This window comes from Bactrocera latifrons, unplaced genomic scaffold (assembly GCF_001853355.1).
Source record: "Bactrocera latifrons isolate USDA-ARS-PBARC rearing strain unplaced genomic scaffold, ASM185335v1 scaffold_38, whole genome shotgun sequence".
In the NCBI taxonomy this organism is placed as follows: domain Eukaryota; kingdom Metazoa; phylum Arthropoda; class Insecta; order Diptera; family Tephritidae; genus Bactrocera; species Bactrocera latifrons.
This window is the reverse complement of record NW_017537023.1, coordinates 1,861,532-1,885,640: the sequence shown is the minus strand read 5'-3', so window position 1 is coordinate 1,885,640 and position 24,109 is coordinate 1,861,532. Positions and strand designations below refer to the sequence as shown.

Genomic DNA, 24,109 nt, shown 5'->3' with positions numbered 1-24,109 from the left:
CTTTTTTGACAACCTATTATAATTCGCATTCACACAAAAAAGAAATCTATTTAAACTGTTTTTAGAGAAGTGCTCGATTGAACTAAATATTTTAATATTAATATCATTTATATGTCTAAATATATCCACCAGCTTTAGTATAAATCAAAATATTATATATTTTTTTAAACTCAGATATACGTTTTTCACTTTTAACAGCAAAATGTTGAACTCAGCTTGATAAAAATTCATAAAGTAGGTATCTATAGTATGTGGCTACAGCATTGTTTCAAGACAAATCAAATCAAGATAAAAACTAGCCATATGATGAACCAGTGCTAGTATTTCAAATAAAATTTTGGTCGCTAAAAAAGGTGTAAGTTTTATGGTAAACATATAAAAATATATCTGTATGTTTATCTATTATTTTTAATACAAATATAAATATTTTTCCTAAGCAAATAATGAAACTAAACAGTTTTTTTGAATAGATTTGCTAATTAAGGCGTTAGCCGAATAGAAAATTCCTCAAAAAAGAAAATCATTGTGCATATAATTGAAAATGAATAAATAAAGCACGCATATGAATATAAAATATATGTAAAAACGCAATGTTTAAATAAGTAATTAATTCTTCATTGAGGTAATGTAGCAAAAACCGAAAATTAAAAACCAAAAAATTAAAAAAAAAAATAGAATAAATAATAAAAATGCGGAAAAACGTATTTAAATTATTTTAAAATATTGCTTTGTATTATTTCTAAATTATCTCAGGCTATAAAGTTATATTAAAATAAAGTAATTTGGCAAAAATTACTGGAATAATTATTTTAACAACTTTACAATACGAAATTTTTGTACAAAACAAAGCTGAATTTAGAAAATAAGTCTTTTGAAACAACTTTTCATTTTTGGTTTTAAGAAAACTGTATAGACAGGGTTTTATTCAAAACGACGCTACAAAAATAGACCGATAGGGACAGCAAACGACGCCAGGTTTCTTCCCGCTATTTTGACATTTCTTTTCAGTAAGGTTTGCATTTCATTATGGAAAGATATACGATCCAACAACGAGTCGAAATTATTAAAATTTACTACCGAAATTCGGAGTCAGTGGTCTCAACTTTAAGAGTGCTACGTTCCGTGCCAGTGAGATAAAGAAGTGGCCGCAGTGTCGAGAATATTGCCGCCGCTGGCGCATCAATTGAGAAAGACCCAAATCGGTCTCGCACACGTCGTTCTCAAGCGTTGGCCATCTCTGTGAAGTCGTTGTGGTAAATTTTGCGAAAAAATCTGGGCCTACATTCTTACAAGAACAAATATGCACAAGAACTGAAGTCCTTTGACTACCTGAATTGTATATTAGTGAATTGGGTTGAGAACAATTTGAAAATGATCCACATTTTTCGAAAAATCCTTTTTTTTTCTTTTTCTCTTTTTCATATGTGCGCATGTGTATCTGTTTCGGCTACGAAATGCTACAGTATACACATATGGTGCCGACAACAACATTGAGCATGTCAAAAAAACAGATACTCTACTTTAACGAAGCACCGACTGACGACACTTAATATTACAACTGACGTCGTTGGCGAGGATGATGTGAGTTGCTGACTTTTGGGCTAATTGGTGCTTTTTGTGTTGCCAGTTCTGGAAAAATGTATAAATACAAATGTAAAAGTATGAAACAATGTCTTTGTGTTGCATGATCACAAGATTAGACAATCTTATGACTGKCGTTTGAAGAAAAAATCAGTTTGATTTTAGATAAGAAAGGGTTAGATTGTGTTTAGTTACAGATAGTAGGTGGATGCTTTAATAACAATCTTGGACGTATTCGATTCACCACGCCTTTGCTACTAATACCTACTTCATCTCTTTCTCCCTCTCTCTCTCTCTCTCTTTTTCTCTGCGTGAAAACGATTTGTAAAACCAACAAATATTAAGTGAGTTGAATTAAACAGGAAAAAGTGAGCATGATATCGCTAAAGTGACATAAGCTGATAGTTACCCTATATTTGCTTAATTACACCAGTCTTTTGCATTTATACCAATTGTCTGTTCGATTCATTACACCAAAAATAAAGAAGATAAAATGACAGACCTTCAACTAATGTTAAATTAAAATTTTATGTAATTGAACAGTACTGAACACTAACAACTGGCCTGTTTCTATTGTCTCAACAAATATGAGAATATACTCTCATATGAGAATATAGAAATATATGAGAATAAACTCTTCTGAACTTAAATAACTACATACTTTATTTGTAATCTTATATAAATGCAGCTTATACACAGATTTCTTCCTCTCGAAATGCAAAAGCGAGTATGTACCAGATGTAAGACACTACAAATCTACTTCATAAAATAGTTTGATTTATTATTTAAGCGATTCTTTTGTACCACCGCCAACACCCCAAATAAGCATGATTCGTGTCTGCTGGTGCAAGTCTCATGACCTTATAAGGCCTTTGCGTTGGGAAACAGCAGACAGGCGTCTTCGAAATTCATGAATGTATTGCTCATCTCTTCTCCACCTTAAAAATGCAGCCTTGATTTGAATTCAACACAATCGAATAGAGAAACTAGTTTAATTTTCAAAACACAAAGGTTGAGCGGCACAAACAATGGCACATTGCATACCCGAAGGGTTAAATTGGCATTTACTTGTTTAGAAGCAGGCGATTCAGTTATGCAATCCTTTTKCTTTATTTTTCCCTCTTCATCTTCAATTGTTTGACGGGCTTGTTTTTGGTTTCATGTTGGTAATTTCATGGAATCGTATTTAAATGAAAAACTACAACTTAATCCTATTAGCCAMACTACTTGCTTAGCTTCATACAATTTGTTGTAAATATAGTAGGTGTTTCCTTTCATAAGAGGATYTCCGGAAGTGAATGCTTTTTTATTCACACTTATGTGAAGTTTAAGTGATAAGTCGCTTTATCAACTTTGCTATTTGATGTGAGAAGAGAAGTTAAAACCAAGACACGTAGTTTATAATGTAACTTCGAAAAGTGGTAACTTTTTTTTTTGTTTTTGTTTTTTGATAAGACGACCAAAAAAGTGGAATCTTCAAGGCAGATTTGTTGTTTAACATRTCTTAAGTGTCTGATAACTAACCCAATGATGAAAAGATCACGTCAKTTGTTTATGCTACGCTTAAAATCCAATACTTAACAATGAATATGAAAATTGGATATTATAGTATAATCGAAAAGTGTGTCATATAATAGTTATGTTTGTTTCGCATTTTCTGCTCGCTAGCTTTGAGAGAGCAATAACAGTGTTAGCGAGCTGTATTCAACGCAAGAGAAAATATGCTTCGGAGCAAGTTCTAATGCCATCAACATGTAAATTTATAAAAGAGAACAGGAAAGGTCAAAAAGTCCCCATGTCAATAAGCAGCAAAGAACTGCTAAATTTATACCGTATACATAATTGTATCTGTAATGTGACAGAAATTAGCCGTACAGCATTTTTTCCCCTTTGCAAACTATTTTTTCTCTTCCTCTTCGTTTTTGGCCAATAAACCTAGCCTATATTTGGTAGTACCCATAGATCCAAAAAAAATTCTAAATCACTTAATTGAATGCTTCCTTTGAGTAACATAATCTAGTTAAATTAAGACGTCGTGATAATTCAATTTTAAAATTCTGCTTCAAATTTCATAAAATCTAATTCACTTGAGCAGGGTTCCAAAGGGTACCCAAAAAAACAGACACATACATTTCTCTACGGCGTTAGATTTGTTGAGCCTTTGAACTGAATTGAGCTGAGCATACAAAGCAATAGGAGACGACATAAGTTATGCAAGTGCTTTACTTCATTKAAATGTGGATTTTTGGCAAACAACAAAARCATAGAAAACAAAAAAATGTAGAGAAGAAAAAAAAAAACAGAAACAAAAAGAGATGCCAACAAAGAAACCAAAATAAAAATAAAAACCAAAGCAAAAATGGAAGCAGGAACATAAACATAAACAAAAATAAAAAGTGCAAAAAATTAGCACAAAAATGTRAATAACAGTCAAGTACCAACGACACAACAGCCGCACCAAAAATACGATAGAGCAGTCAAAGTGGTAAAATAGATATTTGCCAGCGTGTGACAGCTAGAGGATTGTGTGCACGGAGTGCGTAAAAGTATGTGGCATGCCTCTGATAAGAGCAACAGCCACGCCGACAACACCAAAATAAAGTAAACAAAAATTGCGAAAATAATACGAGAAAGGGTTCAAACAAGGGATAGACATGATTTCAAAATTCGAAGGCGACCTGTGGGAAATTGAAAAAGTAGAACAAAGGAAGTCAGAGAAAAAATTATTAGAATATCAATATTTTTGAAAAATATTTTTTGTACCATATTATTAGAACAAATTTCGTAAATATTAAGTAAAAAATGCTAATTAATAAGTACCTACTAATTTAAGTAAAGTACTTGTTGCCGACTTTTTGTTAATATRTTTAGCTMTTTACGGAGRAAATGTGTTAAGAAAACAATTATAMAATTTTTCAKAAACTAGTTACCGACTAGTTATATTCGGGTGAATTTATTTGTTAACGTATTTTGGTATTTAGTTAGATATTTATAATATTTCACAAACTAGTTACCGCCTAATTATTTTTGGGTGAGTTTGTGTATTAATATATTTTGGCATATCGGCAGAAATCGTGTGAAGCATGCAGTGAATTTGCAATATCATATAAAGCACAATTAAATTATGAATTTGTTTTTTATCACCTACATACATGTCCTACATGGCAATGCTCACAACCTTGCTAACACACACAAGAGTGTTGCTGCCACTTCTGATATCGTTGTTAGCAGCGACGACGGCGCWGGCAAAAGGATTCACATGCAAAAGGCCACTTAAAGTGAATTTATGCGTTTACAGCACACAAAAACAAACAATGAAAATTACACATACAAAAAACACATAAAGTATAAAATAAGAAGAGGCAATCAGTGYAAATCCACTGTGGCAAAGCACAAAAGCACACGGAAGACGCTACGTATACACATCAGTCAGACAGGCTGTTGTGTGCCGCCACTCATATGCTGCTGCTGCTGGATAAGACACTTATCCGATACCAGCCACAAAGAAATCCCTTAATACAGTGTCAAACATATACAAATGCGCACATTTATACGAATGCGTATGTGCGCGTGAGCATATTTTGATAGCTCCATGCACATTTAGCATTTATCTAACTAGAAGCGTGTATTTAGTTGTCAAGGCGGAAATGTAGTAGTATGCGTGTATATTTATGTGCGTGTGTGTGTATGCTTTTATTTTACTTTGTTTTTCATTGCATGCATAAATTCATTCTCAATTTGTTTACATTTCGACATTCACAAAAATTTACTAAAATGGTTTACTTCTAGCTTAGCATAATAATAACGAGAAATTTGCATAGGACTTTCGCGTTCGCCAGCTGACTCTCTCTGAATTGCATTGGATGCTGTTGGTTGGCTGGCTGTCTGACGCACTAGTTCCTAGCACCAACACACTTGCATTTATGTATGTAGATGACACTGAATGGTGTTCGAAATCCCTTTTTGTTRTTTTAGCAACACTAAAAGTATTTTACCTACAAGCACACTCACTCACAAATAAACATACAAACATTTATGCGYACATATAGTGTGTCAACAAAAGTGCTCAGTTTAACTATGTAGTGCATAAAAGAGAGATTCTCGCCTAAAAATACACCCTTGCAAAATATGTGCTTAAAATAGAAGCTTTTTATTTTTTCACTTTTTATTGTTAATCTTATTTTTGGCATATTTYAAATATTTCTTTATTTTCTTTAGTCTTTTATGCTTTTAGCGCTGGAATAAAGGATTCACAATGCTCAGTAATGATGAAGATATTTGGCATTACTTCACTCCGATACCTCCCTTAGATTAAGCGGTAAAGACACCCGCCGATATATGGTTATGTAAATTGGGTGTAGARTGAAAATAAAGCAGAGGCCTACAGACGTAAAAGAGTGAATCTGCAAGAGGCTAGCAATCAGCGATTAGTATGCAAATTGATGTGTTGCAAGTATTGGAAAAATGGGTTAAAGAGAAAAGTGCTGAATTTCGAAAAGTACTTGCAATAAATACTTGAACTGCGCTTTCTATAAATATCTAGTAATGTATGTATATATATTTGTATGCAATATTCAGTCATCAATTTCAATGGCATCTTTATGAGTAGGTGTCACTTTGCTCTGGCGCATCTCTAATACTATAAATGCGTAAGCCTTTTCAGCTGTGACACCTGGTAGGAAGAATGGTTATTTTAATATGGACGAAAGCACCAAGGGCTCCTATATCTCGAGTGGAGTACCACAAGGTTCAGTATTAGGTTCACTAATAGTGGAACCTCATGCAAGACGGGGTACTAAGAAGACAGCAACCAACGAACGTGAAGCTATGCAGAAAATCTCATGGTGGTAGGAGTGGCCAAACAATTAGTCGAAAGAAAGACGAATTAGTAAGAAATAAATGCARTGAGTGCTTAAATGGTCTTAGCCAATGGTTCTCTTCTGTGAGTCTGGTACTGGCGGAGCACAAAACAGAATCATCCGTGGCCTTGGTCATAATTATCAGAAGTGTACAGAGTGTATAGAAGACTCTAAAAATTTATTGTTTTATTGCGCTCGCTTCTCAAATACAAARAAAAAACTTAAAACCACACTCGTTGGTAGTTTTACGATCGATAATTTTACGACACTCGTGTGTCGGTAGACTGAGAAATGGAAAGYTGTTAGCAAAGTAAAGACAAAACTGAGAGTTTTTCAACATATTAGGCGTCCGTCAGTCCGCACAATARAGGAGACTTAAAGGTCCTKTACCTCCGACGAAATAATATTTAGSCGGTGGTTTYGTGGGAGAGTCTTGAGTTGGGAATATGTTAGGTTTAGCGGATTAGAGTTTCGCACTCCGGTTTTCAATGCTTCCTCTTACTATAAAAAAGTCATTTGAACAATTTAATATTCTAATATTMCTAAATTTTCAAGTTGTTCCGAGTAATAGCTTCGGAAATACAGGCCTGAGAACTTGAGCGCTTTAGTCTAAAATGCGTTTAAAGATGGCGAACTTAGCCAAGGTTCGCCATCTTCAAACGCTTTTTTCACGAAACTGTGTTTTTGAAGTCGGTTGGCAAAATTTCTCGAGACTACTTGGCATAAAATTTTACACACGTTTTTAAGATATTGAAAATTGTTGAAAAAATGATGTTTTTTTACCAGAAGAAGCCCACATTAAATATTTTCGATAGCTATATTAGGTCCGATCAAACATAGTAGCRTTCTCCGACAAAATTGAATGTACTATACTGAGATTTTTCCATTCCAATCTCAACTGCTGATAAATTATATAGAAAAAACGAAAAAAACTGTGGTAGGTGTTTGCAGAATCAATCGGAAATGTAACATAGGAAGGTATTTTCGTTTATCTAATCACAAGAAATGTTGAAGAAAAGAGAAAGAAGTGTTTAACGAGAATCGATTAGAGAGAAATGTCAGTACCATAATAGGATAAGAAAGAAAACTTTTTTGTGATGACAGAGGAAAGAGCAYTGCTGCAGCAGAATTCTATAAATTAAATATACCATAATCGCGAAACTCTTCAGAACAATGCGCTTATAAATYTAAAAATACTGTTTCTGTAATCAAAGATAAAAGAAGTAAGATAGAATGAAATCCTGCTGCTGTTCGTGTTGAGATAAGTGCTCATACTTGTTTGTGTTGCCACCGCAAGGGGTTCTAGCGAAATATGCAACTGCTTACATGTATATTTACATAACCCTGAATATAAATGTAAGCACATCGTTAAGGTGACTTAATGCGGCATTAAACAGGCTTGTAAGGTTTCAACTGAAAGAGCAACTATACATACATACATATACTTATATACATACATATTAACAGCCACACGATAGAAAAGCAAACAAAAATGAAGAAAAAAACAAAAACAAATAAAATTAAATCAAAAAAAGAACACATAAATCTTTCTTTCACATTCTTCAATGCAACAAAAGCATACTATATGTAWAMGCTAATTAGGCATGTATAACGGTTTTAGTGAAAAGAAAATGCCGGCAAAKCGCCTAGAAGTAGACAATATGCCTATGTAGCATGCAAAGATGTGTGTTTGTGCACATGTATGTCAACATTGCGCTTTTCACAGCACTTCAAGGATGAAACACTGCAATAGACTACGTAGTAGACACAAAAACAAAACAAACAACAAAAATATTGCAGAAATAAAACAAAATGCTTGCAAATATGTGTATGTGTGTATGTGGCATGTGTGTGTATGAGGTTTTTTGCAATTGCATGCGTGTGTCTGCAGAACCATATCTTTCTTTAGCTTTGGCTGTTGTAGCTGTGTTGGCTGCTACGCTTTTATTTCAGTTTGCTGTCTGCGGTTATCTTGCCACACATGCTTTATGGGCCGCAATTTTTGCTTGGTTTTAGGCAACGTAGACTAAAGTCACRACACAAGCACGCATCTAGACGCAAATACACAGCCGCAGACACAGCCATGGCTGAAATGAAGCTTAAGCTGAATGCAAGTGACAGCAGATATACAAATATATAAACATATATACATATACATTAGGGTGAATCAAAAAAAGTTTGTTAAGTTTTAAGTTTATTTCTGGGAAAATTTTTTATTTCTTATGAATTTTATAACTCAATGAAATAACATCATTAAGAGTGATGAAACTCATAGTTTTATAAGAAATAATAAAATTCATAAGAAATAAAAAAATTTCCCAAAAATAATCAAACTTCAACCGTTAATATCTTGTAAACGGTTGGGTTTACGAARAAATCGTAGATCTTTTTGTAGAGCATTTAATTTCTTACAAAAATCTAAGGAACAAGATATTTTTCAAGTAGTTGGAAGTGAGATATACATTTTTTTATATGATAATAAGAAAAACTAGGAAATTGTAAGTAGGAGGACCTTMCCGTTACAATTAAGAACTCATTCTCGGAGAGGCTTCCTTAGAGGTGTCTAGGAACCTATTTTTCAGAGTACCAAACGAAAAAAAAATTTTTTTCTTGAATCACCCTAATATACATATATACTCATACATATGAATATAGGTGTTTTATACGCAACATTTGTATGCTTTATCAACACTACTAGCGCCACTCATATGTGGCAGCGTGAAAAACTCAAAGTTGCACACTTGTTGTTACTTGTTTCTATGATTTCTCTCTGATGTCATTGCCGGTATTTTTGTATTTATTTTTTTTATTATTTTTTTTTTTTTACTTATCTCCCTCCTTTTTTTCAATGCGTTATTTTGCATCTTAATGCCGCAGTCACTTTTTTCAATTCATACATAGATTTGTGTGTGTTGGCAACATAAAAAAATAGGCAAACAGCCGGTGTAAGGATAAGCCAGGCAAGATGGACGAGCTTGGCGTGTATAAGCGAGCGCAGCTACAAGCATTGGATCAGTGCGTTACGCTTAGCTTGATTGTGCAAGAAGCACTGCTTAGCTGTGCAATAAGCTAACTGATAGACGTATGCAAATGTATGTTTCTTATAGCTGTAAATATGTGCACACAAACACATACACATCCGTTTTTATGCGTGTATGCTGGCACGCAGGATTTGCTCTGTTGTTCGGCATGCCTGCTTGTGGCTTTTGCAGCTTCAGTGTCTTCATATGAACATGCTTGTTGCTTGGAGTTCGACAAAATCTWGCGGAAAATGTATACAAAGTAACAAAGAACGAAAACATGTTGGCTTCAAAGGCAGAGACAACAATGTGGACAGGGTCTGGATGCTGAGTGCATACCAACAGTGCACATTCAGGTCTCAATTCTACGGTGTATCTTTATTACCACAACTGGCCTAAGGTGCTGGATATTTTTTACGAGTACATTTATGTACATATATACATATATGTATATCCTGCAGTGGAATGTATAAAAATGCTTTACTGTCAACACCATTTGTAGTTTCAATWATTATTATTCACAGAGATATGAGCAACTGAAAGGGTCAATGACTACTCTGTAGATAAATTTTCTATTGTTCCATAGTTGGATTTGCGGAAAATTGTCCAGCTGGCGAATAAATCAGAGCCCGTACTTTCTTTTAGTTCTGCCATAAGTTCTTTTATAAGTTTAGGTGATTATAAAAATTAAATCTTAAAGGGCTACATGGGTTTACAGGTTTCAAATAATTGATTTTTTTTTATTTTTTTAATAAATTCTAAAATATCTCTAGAATATTGCGCTCGACTAAGTTAATAAAATATTTAACTTTTTATATGATAAAAAAATTTTTTCAAAAAGGCTATTTTTTACCTGACAAAACCCATGTAATCCCTCCTCAGCCCTCAGAAGATTCGATAAATTACCAGACTATTATTATTATTATTGACGACGTTGCTCACAAAAAGCATTTTTGACGACTCTCCAAACTTGTGTGGTATACTCGACAGACCATGTTATTCACTCTAACCACTAATTGTAGTTCAATAGATTTAATCTGGACTTCCGGACAGTCAATCATTTGCAATTCCCCTGACATAATTTTCTGTTTTCAAGCCCGACTTTGAAGAATTCGTTCGCGAACAGTTTCTTATGCCGTAATTGGTTCGAACCACGAAAAAAGCAATGATTGAGCAGCTCATATAACATAAGGAACATTTAATACTTGAGTATGGTTTAGAGTTAGAAAAGTAATTTAGAGCAAGAAATAATATTGGTTCCGCATTTTAAAGCTTCTGGAGATATTTTTGAATTACCAATGACAATCCTAAAATTGAAAAGTGAGAGAATATTTTTGTATCACTAAAACTGCAAATTGAAAAATTTTCCAATAGGCGTCGCACAGGCTACATTTAGTTGATATCGCAGAATTTAGGAACCATTCGTCAAAACTGTAGCACATATAATGACAGCAACCTACTTTCATGCCGTTAAAGCTGACATTAGCCATATTTTAGTAGGCGTATGAAATTTCATAATTCTTCTTACAATAAACAAAAAGACATCAAAGAACATAGCGGCATATAACTTGACAACATATTGTTACTTAGATAATAGTAACTCTCATCCAAAAGTGATAGAAATCGCATTATGCCTCCCAGGTGCTTAATATCATTAATACAGTAATTATGATAGACATTATACCACTTTATGTATGTATATCAAAAATATCAGTCAGTTTGTATGACATATCGATAATATATACATATATAAGTAAATAAAAATAAAATAAAATAAATCCGTCCTCTCTCTCATAATCGCCATATAGATTGGGAAAAAAGGACTCAGAAATTGTAATTAATTGTGTACATGATACTTAAAAAAAGTGTATTTTGCTGAGGATGGTCTACAGATCGTTGAAGACAAGTCTCATTCTGGACAACCTTCGGCTGATGCAATTATTAAACAGTGAAGAATATGGTGAATCAAAATCGTAAGGCAAGAGTTAGAGAGATGGTAAAAGAGCTCAGTATCGTTCCCGAGTCCGTTCGAATGATTGTGGTGGATATTTTGAGTATGAAACGTGTTTTGCTCAACTCATCTCTAAAAAGCTTAATTTTTTTCAAAAAGAGTACCGTAAAGAGGTATCTTTGAATATGTTTGATCGGACGAGTTAAAAGCATCGAGAGCATTGTAACTGCCGATGATCCATAGGCTTATGAGTTTGACATGCAAACAAGTCAACAATCAACGGAAAGGAAGGAAAAAACGAGCCGAAACCAAAATGTACGCTTAAAAATCAAGGTGAATCTGATGGCTTTTATCGATATTGGTGATTTGGTGCATCAATAATTTGTTCCGGAGGGATAGACGGACAATAAAGAATTCTATTTGACCGTATTGAGGCGTTAGCGTAAAAACATCCGTCAAAAACGGCCGGTATTGTGGAAGAACAATACATGATTTTTACACGATGATAATGCACCATCGCATCGAGCCTCGATTGTGACCGAATTGAAAGCTAAAAACGCAATAAATACCACCGGTCGAAAAACGTGATCACCAGATTTGGTTCCGTGTGATTTTTGTTTGTTCCCCAAATTAAATCATTATTTTGCTAACACTCGGAACTATTTTCATACTTTTAATTCTAACGATATTATAAAATATTCAACTGCGCCTTCCTGACTTCTTCTTCTTTTAAACAATTTCGAACTTTTAAACACACTATGTCTATAGTTGTGTGACACATTTTATATGCCTGTATGTATTTCTGATCCAGTTTATTTTTTTATTTGCAGCATATCTAATTAATTATACGTAAATACGTATTTTATACAGTTTTTCATTAAATGTAATCGTGTCGAATTTGTCATGTGCAAATTTATGTTCAAATAATAACGCGTTTTTTTCCCAGCGGCTCTTAGCTGACATGACAATGTGAAAACTACAGATTGCATATAATTAGTCTACAATATTTATGGTCAATCGAGTAATTATGCTGGCGCATAAATATACAAGTATTTACGTATATCCGGTAGCGAAATGTGAATGAGTGCAAACGCGTATGCGCAAAATATAGCTTAATAACAAATAAATCACCAGGCAAGTGAAATTAAAAACATGAGCATTTGTTATTTATATATTTTGCATATTCTTGAAATTTGCCATTTAAACAAGCGCCAATGAATTATTTTTAATGAGTAATGATTAAATTCACTTTTTTTCTGTTTAATTTTGCGCCAATGAATTGTGTCCATACGAAAGCGCTGATATGAGGAAGCGAGTAACTGAGTGAGTGAGAGAGGCAATGGCAGTGCCAGTTAATAAACAGGAGCTTTTTCGCAGCTGTTTTTTAATCGCAATTATATTTATCTCGTTGTTATTAATTTTTATAAAAACATACCGCTTTCATTGGCGCTTTTTTCACAAAAAATTTTTTTTTTTTTTAGATTAAAGTAAGAGTTTCGCTATCAGTACCTACAATTGTGCGAATGCAACAACGTGAGTTCATTATGTCAAAAGTGTTAATTAAATACTGACTTATTGCTGTGCTATGTTTAAAATGTACCGTTATGCATGTTTTTAACTTAAAAATCCTATAGAGCTAGTGAGAGTGCAATGATGTGACATTGGCGGATTTAATTCAGGTATTAAGTAAAATACCTTTTTATGTGGATACTTTTGCTAATTAAGCAGAAATTTGCATGCCTTTATCATATATATGTATAAATCAAAGAGTCAGAAAGAGAAAAACGATCCACGCGAAGCTAGTTCGGCTGTAAAAGATGACGTTGAGCAATACCACAAGTTCTGACGGGATCGTAAAACACATCTTCGAGCCGTTCGATACCAAAGGAGGTTTCAGACAAGGCGACTCCCTATCATACGACTTCTTTAATCTAGTCTTAGAGAAAATGGTTTGAGCTGCTTTTCTCAAAATCTCTGAAAGCCTCCTCCTCCTCCGTATTTTGGCTATAAGAATGCATAAGCGGTTCGAGCTGAGACACCTGCCAGGGTTATAATAATATCTGAATACTTTTATCATTGCAATAAGTTAAAATAGTGAGCTATATAATTTATTATTGTCATGTCTTTTGACGTGAATATTATGTTATTAACTGGGTATGACAGTTTCGAGCACAACGCTAATAACGCTCATTGACTCAGTGATTTATTATGAACACAGATAATTATGGTGAAATAACTTTCGCTTGCTTTGACATATTTATTATCGTCTTACATTCATGGCATACTTATTATGATTGTTGAATGTAGTTGTTATTACCTTATTAGCAATGGATAATAATTCATAATAGAGTAATCAGACCACGTTGCTTATTACTTTACACAATTAAAGTGGACAAACAGTGGGACGAGACTAAATTATAAAGGCATAAAATGCTTCAAGATGTAGAAAGTCTACTGCAGAGAGCTTTAGACTATTGGCTAAAGGCAGTAAAACTTGAAAGAGTGTATAAAATGGGAGTAAATAAGTATTTGAATATTTAGAATGTGTTCTTGATAGCTTTTTTTTTATTAAATTTTTGATAAATGTAAAAAAAAATATTGAAATGTTACTTCAAAAAAATATTTTGAGCGAGTTTCTTTGAAATGACATTAAAGAAGTAGTCACAACATTTTCTTAGTTCTAGAAACCGCAAAAAAATTGAATTTCGACAACCCAGGTGCAATCGAAAATTAAGCCTGTTTTGATTAAATCTAGTGAAGTATTGCTAAACGAGAACATTGTTCGTGCCTTTTGAAAACCTTGCGAATGGAAGATTGAGGTTATTGGTTTTCATGGCAATACAAAAATATACCATTAGGGACAGCCATATATTTTCCAACTTTTTCCCTTCAGTAAGGCTTGCCATTGTATCATAGAAAGATATATGATCCAACAATGAGTCGAAATTATAAAAATTTACTACCGAAATTTGAAGCCAGTGGCCTTAACTTTAGGAGCGCTACGTTGAATTTATGGTCATCATATTCGTCCTCTCAGATTAACAATTGAGCGTCTAGGGGAAAAAATTTGAATCCACAACCACAGTGAAAAATGTTCGCGCGCCAGTGAGACCAAAAAGTGCCGGTAGTGTCGAGAATATTGCATCCGCTGGCGCATCAATTGCGGAAGACCCAAATCAGTCTCTCACACGTCGCTCTCAGGCGTTGGGCATCTCTGTGATGTCGTTGTAGCGAATTTTGCAAAAAGATCTTGGCCTACATCCTTGCATGCACAAATTGACACAAAAGCTGAAACCGCTTGAATTCCAGAGTCATCGTATGTTCGTGAATTGGATAGAGCAACAACTTGATAATGATTCGGATTTTCATTGAAAAATCATCTTCAGCGACGAGGCTCATTTTTGGCTGAATGGCTTCGTCAGTAAGCAAAATATGCATTATTGGTCAAGCAGCAATCCATACATACTCCAAGGGTCACCATTGCATTCCAAAAAACATAGGGTTTGGTGCGCTTTGTTTCTTCGGTGATGATCAACACCGGCACGTCCTGCGGATGCGAACCGCTACCGCTCCATGATAACCGAATATTTTTGGTCCGAATTGGATATGAATTTGCCTCCAACTGCACAGCGCCATAAGCCTCAAAGCGAATGTCACAATCGATTTATTGAAAAATAAGTTTGGTGAACGTGTTATCTCCCAGTCAGTTGGCCGAATATTGGAAAAGTAAACGCTATATTATGCTGCTTGCTTCTTTATAATCGATTCATTTTATTTCGAAATTGTATACTGACAAATTCGTTCGAACAAATTTACCAACTCACAGAATTCTAACTGCAACTACGACCTACACTAATGTGCACCAGACGACTAAAAAATACTATGTCACCAAATAGTCACACCTCCGGTTTGTATAAATATACTAGAACTCAGCGTATATCTAGACTACAATCACTAACAACATATGTTTCGATTTTCGCCGACAAATCAACGCCTTCAGGCGGCGTACACCCATACACTTAATACAATGCTACAACTTATTGTTTGTCATACGGTTTTAATCAGTTGTAATACATCACTACCTATTGAACAGGATTGTCACCTAGCAATCCCCACTATTTATATACTTATAACGTACCATGTTAGTATATAATTTCTATAACTACTAGCTACTCATGCAATCAAGTTTGTCTGATATATCACTTACCTAAATGCTGATCAACACGTTTCTTCGGCTTCTGCACCGAGGCATATGGATCGCTGCAGTAATCCTGTCTGGATGGATTTTGGCTATTACGTAAATTATGATATTCATCACCGTGTTGGCTTGGCGTCGCCGTCAAATGTGGATAGGGGGCATAATCATCGACAGCGCCATAACCGCCGTGCGTCAGTGGATCATAACCATAGGTGGGCTGATGTTCAACATAGTTGTTGTGTGTGGCTGGTACGACCATACTTTGTTGACCGCCTGTGGCGGCGGGCATTTTCACTTGCCATAGCGAGTCTTGTGAATTGACGCTGCCGCCATTGTTCGAATTCGAGTAATTGTTCTCGATGTAGCCCATGTTGACCCCTGTAGAAGAGAAGAGCAAAGAAATTTATAAGAAAAGTGAAGAAGGTATTTTCGCGTAATCAATTTGAAAGGACGTAGTAGGGTAGCGGTATAATGTAGTTGTATATATAAGCGTAAATATATATAACACAAATACATATACATATATAGCTTTCAATAAACCCCGACTTGTGTTATCACATTGTAAATTTATGTATATAAATGCAATATTCGCAGGAAATTAATAAATTAATGCCTGCTCATTATATTTAACGGTCTAGTGGTGTTGTAATCAATATGTCGTAGTTATTGTTTTCATTGATGTTGTTGTTGTTGTCCCTGCTGTGACCTCCACTTTCTCGCTCGTTATATTGTGCTTGGTTCATTGGCTACATTTTGCCGCGCCACTTATTATCACGGCTGCGTCCCTGCCTCTGCAACTACTACCCTACTCTTCCTCGTCTTGGCTCACCGCTGCTGCTCTGTGCTCAACTGTCTTTTTATTTATGATCTCATTTTGTATCAATAAAAGGTTGACTTGGCCGCTGTTACAGCGAAAAATTTGTGCGCATCATAAATAATGTAGCACAATTTATTGGAATTGTTGTAGTTAATCTTCAAAAACAGGAAATATATGAAATGCATAAATCCGCTACGCTGAAGCTGTAATAATGGCGTGCATGACGGTCAATGGGTAAGCGGGTAAGCGACGAAAAGCGAAGAGTTGAAAACGCGCTAGGAAATGAGGTTATTTATTTATAAAATATTGTTTTCAGTTGTCAAGTAGGCGAAAGGGAAGAAAAATATTCTGAAAACTGATGTTTGCGGCAATATGTGGCATGAAAGGTCAAAATAAAGGACTTTGTCGCTTTAAAAGTTAGTCTTTATTTGTATTTTGTGCGTTAAAGCGTACAATTATTCTTTAAGATGGGGTAAATGAGGAGAAAGTATCCTCAATGACTTTTAAACATTTGAATGGAGTTCAATTATTGCCTTTCAAGCACTAGAACATATAAAAATTTAAATTTCCGAAGTTACTTAAACTGGTTGAGAGTTTCAAATGCAGACACGTATAGGCGAATGGAATCGATATCGCATAAAATGTAATTGATTGAAGCAAGTTCAAATAATTTATTATGTTGTGGAAAAATGAAGAGCAATGAGACGTACCTAAAATTTTACTTACTCACCTTAAGATTTTACTTTTATTTTGTAAAATGTAATTCGAAAAAAGCTTAAGGTAGCGAACATTGTGGTGGAGCTAAGAAACATAAAGATAACGAATTTTTCAACGGTGCTTTCTTAAGCACATCATTTGAAATCTGTTAGTTTTTACATTTCAAACTCATATACTATCCAGAATATAATAGTTAGAAGCATTTCATTTGAACACTTAACCTTATTTTACTAATACTATTTTATGAATTTTTGAAGTGTTTATTATTGTTTATTTCTTAAAAAAAAATAAGTGGCAACTATTTAAAAAGAAGTTTTTAGAGTGCTTTCAAATTTTTATTAATAAAAAGGAGTAACTTTTCAAAAAGTCACCTTTATTATGCATTTTTGAAGTGGAGTGTATTTCATAAATTGTTATATTAAAATAAACTCTTTATATTTTTTTTAAATTTTTTATGAATTTTTGGATTGGTGCCCATTTTTGAATTTTTTAATAAAATAAATTATTTTATTTATTAAAAGAGTCTTTAAAATAAAGTTTACGATTTTCGGAGTGCTCCCAAAATTTAAAAAAAAAAAATTTTTATCAAAAAAATGTGGCAACTCTTTTAAATGGAAATTTCATTTATTTTACGCGAAGACTGTTATGTTTACAAAGTTATTTAAATCGTGTTGTGAACTTCTTTGACTTATTTTTTAACCATTGCGAACTGGAAAGCTTTTTTAGAAAAGAAAATGACAATTGATAAAAATTAAAATTTGGCTTATTTCACATTAAAGCTGGTATTTTAATATGAAAAAATATTCAAATGCTATGCCAACCATTTTTTTATTATTTTTAAGCCTTCTCGAGCTTGGGAGCTTTTGTATAACAAAGAGTATAAATGACAACTTCTTAAGATGACGATTTAGACTATTTCAAATTAGTACAACCAAATTTATTAAAACAAAAAAAAAGTCTAAATCTTGTGGTAAACTTTTTTGACTTACATTTAAACCCTTTCGAGCTTAAAAGCTCATTGTTTTATAAAAAAAAAAGTGGGAACTTATATAAAATAAAATACTCAAATCTTGACAGTTTTAAATTGTTTTTTGACTTCGCTTTAAGCTCTCGAAAGCTTAAAGTTTTTTTTTTCAATGAAGTGGCTATTAGTAATAAAAAAAATTATTAAAAAAATACAAATTATGGAATACTATACATTTTTGACCTACTTTATAACTTTCGCGGCTTGAAAGCTTTTTGTTTTATAAAATAAGCATAAAATTGTAATAAGAAAAAAGAATACTTAAATCTTATGGAATCTTTTTGACTCTTGAGTTTAATTTTTTGTACCATTTTTTCGGCTGTCGCGAGCTTAAAAACTTTTTTTCAAATGAGGTGAAAATTTGTAAAAAAAAAACAAGCCTTATTAAAAGTAATAATCTCAAGGTAAATATTTTTGACTTATTTTATAAATGTAGTGAGCTCTTAAAGTTTTTTGTTTTATAAAATAAGTAAAAACCTTTTTTACGCTCTTTTCAGCCCTAGCGAGCTTAAGGCTTTGTTTATTAAAGAAGTGGCAATTTGTAAAAAGGAAATATTATATTAAAAATATAAAATTATAATGCTTGCCATAATGTTTGATCTTTTATAGCCGCTAAGGGCAACATATTTTCCAATCGTCTATTATTGCGAAATTACTGCGTATTATAAACTTCATCTGATAAAATTTTCGCACCATTTTTATTTTCGCAAGTTATGCAATAACATATTTACCATAGCAATCTAGTGAAAGTCCAATAAGCCAAGTAAACTTTATTGCTAAATTTTTCATAACATTTAAGGTCTGTGGGAGTGGTTCTAAGCACTAAAAACAGCAAAGAACCCTAGCAGTGAAATACTTCTCAACTCACACATACAAATGTCCGCTCTCGTGTGTGTGTGTGTGTGTGTGTGTGTGTGGGTATGTATGTTTAACTTTATATAGTGCAAATGTGCTTTAAACTTTAGTGATTATCAAACGGCAGCCACAAAAACCGTAAGAGACCACACGTGACCTCGTAAATATAACATGCACGTGTAATGCGATTTGATGGTATGAAATTGATTGCCACAGCTGCTGCAACGCGCACAAAGAAATCCAACAACAACTACACTAAACCACTAGCACTGCACTACACACTGGCAATTACCGCATTACATGACGCTTATTATGCATAGTACCATCATCATTTGCACATAATTTTATGATGTATAAACTGCCAGAACACTTAAAGGCGAATAGCTTTTACTTTCACGATAAATACACATAACGGTAGATGTGCTATCGTAAAAATAGATGCAAAAAGCGAATGGAACAAATAAAAGATTGCACGCAATTCAAGCACGTCGTGCATCACGCCAAACTATGCAAGGTGATAACACTCAGCAGAAGAAAGTTGGAACGCACAAAAAAAAGAAAAAAAACAACAAAAAAAAAAAAAATAATAAACTAACAATAATAATGATAATAAAAAAAATAAAATAATAATATAAATTTGCGACAAAAGTTCACATGAAATGGGTAATAATACTTAAAATACCTTTGTGCGCACTAAATATGTACTTGGCGGCGAGAGTTGCCAATTTTTGCAAAAAAAAATAAATAAAATAAAAATTACACGCAACAATTTCGCCTAACATTGCAATAAAAATGCCAAAAAGCGCGAAAAGGCGCTCGGGTTAGTGCGTGCGGCACGTGTATTGCGTCCTATCTAACAGCTCGGCTCTTGCGCGTTGACAGCCAGACATACTCAAACCCCTTTCGCTCACGGGCGCTCGCTCGCCATTGTTCATTTCTTTATTTCGAGTTGTCAACTAAAATGTCAAGCGTCGTCGGTGGCACAGCACAAAAACCAAGCGGCAAACCCATTTTCGATGCTCAATTTTATTTTCATTTTTGTATACCGAGCTACAAGAGCGCTTTGTTCGTTTCGTTTTATTTTTTTTGCTTGCTGATCCTTCGTGTTATGCGTTTTGCACGCAAGCAATAATAGAGATTGTATGTGTATGAACTTGGCTATAACGGTGTTTGCAGCAGAATTTTGAAGCGTGCGTTTAATATTTATGAGTGATTTATCACGAAATGTAAAGTAATAAACACAAAATGTGAAAGGCGGGGTGGCGAACTGCTAAGGCAGACGCAGTGAGTGAAGGACATTATTTCGACATATTTTCGGTTTGTTTGTGCGTTTTGGTTACAAAGGGTTTATGAGTTTCGTAATTTTGCTATGTGTATAGTGTTGCCACATTATAGGAGATACGAAGAGTTATAAGAATAAAAAGTAATTATTTTTTTTTAATGAGATTGTGAATATTGTGCAGGATTATGTCATATTGAATTGGGTTTCAGGAAGGTTAACAATGTTTCCAAGAAAAAAACGTAAAAAATAACTATATACGGTCTGTCCTCTGTATGTTTACTTAGCTCCCGCTCGAATAGTAGACAATTTTCATATTTGTGTTTACTCTTTGAAGATATTTTTAATAAGCCGGCCTAAACCATTCAAGCTATAATATCAAAATTCGCTCAGAACAAAAGTACAATAAATTTAAAATAAAATTTGACACCCGAGATGGTACGGAAAAGTCTTATAGGAACCGGTATCACATTTCAATGAATGTCATGGCCCGTCATATCTTGGCACATCCTCTTTCGATTTTAACCAAATTCGGTAAGTTATATTATACTTACATTCCTACAGTTAAGGGGAGAGCCTGCTTTAGAGGCTTAAAAAATCGATTTTTTGAAGCTTGAAAAAAGGTGTGAAAATAGTCGAAAAGAGGCAAAAGCGATGTCTACTTTTCATATAAGACAATTTTCAATTCCATCTGATTCTGGCACATGGGTTAAGTCGGATCATAAATAAAATTGAGAGCGATATATATTTATACAATTGGTTGAAAATATTTCCTGGGTATACCGGAGTAATGTCAATGGTTTATATAATCAACACAGACCTCTTCTTCATAAAATTAAGTGAACAGGTGTCAACGATTTTGTAGTTTAGCACTGGTTTATACATTTAAAAAAGTCTAATTTTTTATTGTCTTATTAAGTTCTACAATACCTCTAGATTATCCGAGTAATAGTTCTGAAGATACAGCTTTGAGAATTTGCCTGTCGAGGCTAGCTAGGCTAACTGCGCTGTCTTTAAACACGTTTTTCTTGAAACTGTGAAGTCGGTTGGAAAGAATTTTTGCGAACTGCTCAGCCGATATTAATGAAATTTTACACAGGTCTTTGATATACAATTTTTATTTATAATTATTTCAAAAAAAAAAAATGTCGTGATATTTTCAGTGGAATTTTAATTTTTTCGTAAAAATGTCTGTCAGAAATCCAATATTCAGTTTTTTCCTTCGTCTAAATTCTAAGTTAAGGTATTTTTTCACTTTAGATGATCCTGTAAGGAGTTATCCTGCCGATGCGGGAGCGTCCTTTTTTCGAAGCGCCACCGGAAATGGCGTCGCAGTGGCCGAGTTTAATTTTTTTTGTTTTAATTCTAGAATTTCTTTGATAATAGTCTATTTTGTAACAATAAAAAATTCTATTAAAATATTTAATTTTTTACATAAGAAAAAAATTGTTGGATGCCGTTTTGTATCCGAGGAAACCCATGTATTATTTCTTATTTTTGACTTTACTTTTTATTTATTATTTTACTTCACCTTAACCTTTCTCTAATACATTATAGCTCTATTACAATTTACTCTATTTAAAAAACTACGCTTTACTGGCTCCTGGCAACTCTCTCTCATATTGCCACCACTTTGCTTCGCCCATAAATTATTTACACAGTTAAAAGCGTCAAATGCTATTTGGTACCAAAATATTTACAACATTATAAGCAGTTGCTTTTGTTGTAGATACTAGTTTGTTGAAACTTTTATACTACGAGCATTTTATGAGCTAACAAAACAACAGAAACAACTAAAATACAATAACAGTAGCATGTGTTGCATTTGATATATGTATATGCCATAAAGAAATTTATGTCACATTTCCTCAATACTAAAAAGCATAAAAATATTATAATAATAGCGCAACAATAATAATAGTAATTTAAATATGTGTGGCAACACAGCGGTAAGGCCAAAAATGTTTAGCAAAATTTTCTACACACACATACATATGCAGATGTAATTCATATTTATTTGTGTGATATGGTATTTGACGTATGGACATGTTTTCCTGTTTATAAGGGTCCTGAGTGAATGTACATATGTAGATATTATTTAAAAATATATAGTATATAATATTTAGAATATTTTATGCACAGAAGAGCATTTATATGGGCTAATGCCTGCACAATTTTTAGTGAATTGCAAATAGTTTGAAAGCTGCAAAATTCTAGCGATTGCCGACAATGGTCGATAAATAAAAAAATAAATGACACACATAAACGAATTTGGTCTGCTTTGAATTTTGAAATATGGCAATGATTCTGGCATTGTATATTGCTAACTATAATTTAAGTTTATTGAAAATTATTTACAGATTTTTTGCAAAAAGGCACCATACGAAACTGATATAAAACTGCGAAGTATAACTTTATTCTTTCCAAGCAAACTGGTCTAAGACTTCTAATGCATTTAAGTGTTCATTAAGTTAAGAATCAGTTAGGGTATATCTAAATATATGAGCAATAAAGGACATAACATTTTAAATTTCTGATTTCAGAGAAAAAGTTCACCAAAATTAAATGCTTGCTCGAAAACTACTAGTTAACTGAGTTCCTCCACATAATCCAAAAAAAAAAAAAATTGGTATTATGGGTGATCCAAGTAGACGTTCTGTTTCTGCTATTTCATTCAGGAAAAAAAAACTATCATCGGTCCATATTTGTTCAACAAGAATTAATTTACGTCGTTTTTCGAACGTAGGACTACGCAGTAAGCATTTTGGATTTTTCACGGTATGATACACTGGAAGAGATATCGATAGTGGGGTCTGGTAAAATTCGGAAAAGCGCAGGCGTTATAAAGAATGAATACTCCGCATGGACATAGTAACTTGACACCGTCTGGTATAGCAAAGGACCAAAACTGGTCTTTGCGTGGCTCAAGGGCCTACGAGATTAACCTAACCTAAAATAACCTAGCATTGCTCGAAGATGTGTTAAGAATTCACAAAGAAAATGTGAAATAAACACATTTTTTACTATTCAAGAAAAAATAGAAGATTTCAAAATAATGAAGAATTGTTTTTAAAATTGGTTTCCACTTCTTTATACAACAATTTCATTAATTTCATTTCATTAAGTAAATTGATCCAACTAAAGGAAAAACGCACTTTAACATCGCTGCTTTGCAATTGCAGCATTAATTCTTCGAATTAACAAATTATTTGCGAGTGCTTTGAATAACTTATGTATACTCGAGTGAAAATAAATAAATACAAATTAAATAAATAAAATGAACTGAAGTGAAGTTGGTAAGTGAAGTGGAATAAAGTGCAAGCAAATGAAAAGAAATCGTTGAGGAAAAAAAAATTTTATACACTCGACGACGTTGCTAACCAAAGGAAGAAAAATGCGAAATGAAAAGCTATTCACAACAAAACTTTTCCATCCAACTAAAGTTACGCGATAATAAATTGGAAGCATTGCTTAACAACGCGGCAACAACAATGCACCGATAAGAATTGTGTCTTCCTGAAGAAATGTGCACAAGTGGCGGTGAAGTGAAGCGAGGGTAGCAGCGGCGGAGGAGGCAAGCAAGTGCAAAGTGAACGAATACACGAATGTGTACAAGATAAACAACATTATAATGAATTGGCAATCTGGCTTGCAGTTTTCGTGTTGAGCGTCACACAGATTTAATTCGAAGATTTAAGTGGAGCAGCAGCAGCCAGCAGCCAGCAAGCGACAGCGAGCAGTTGCTGCAACAAGCAGCAAGAATGGTGTAAGGATGCGACGAGAGGTACGAGAAAGTGGAGTTGAATAC

General features: G+C 33.6%; 1 protein-coding gene across 5 annotated transcripts in view; it reads right to left on the bottom strand.

Moving 5' to 3' along the window:
• LOC108972129 (muscle M-line assembly protein unc-89) overlaps window positions 1-24,109 on the bottom strand; it is a 262,556-nt gene that overhangs the window by 5,544 nt on the left and 232,903 nt on the right. For all 5 annotated transcript variants that reach the window (XM_018938617.1, XM_018938621.1, XM_018938618.1 and 2 more), the window contains exon 8: window positions 15,619-15,987. In XM_018938617.1, coding sequence (XP_018794162.1) covers window positions 15,619-15,987 — 369 coding nt within the window. The remainder of the gene's footprint in view (window positions 1-15,618; window positions 15,988-24,109) is intronic.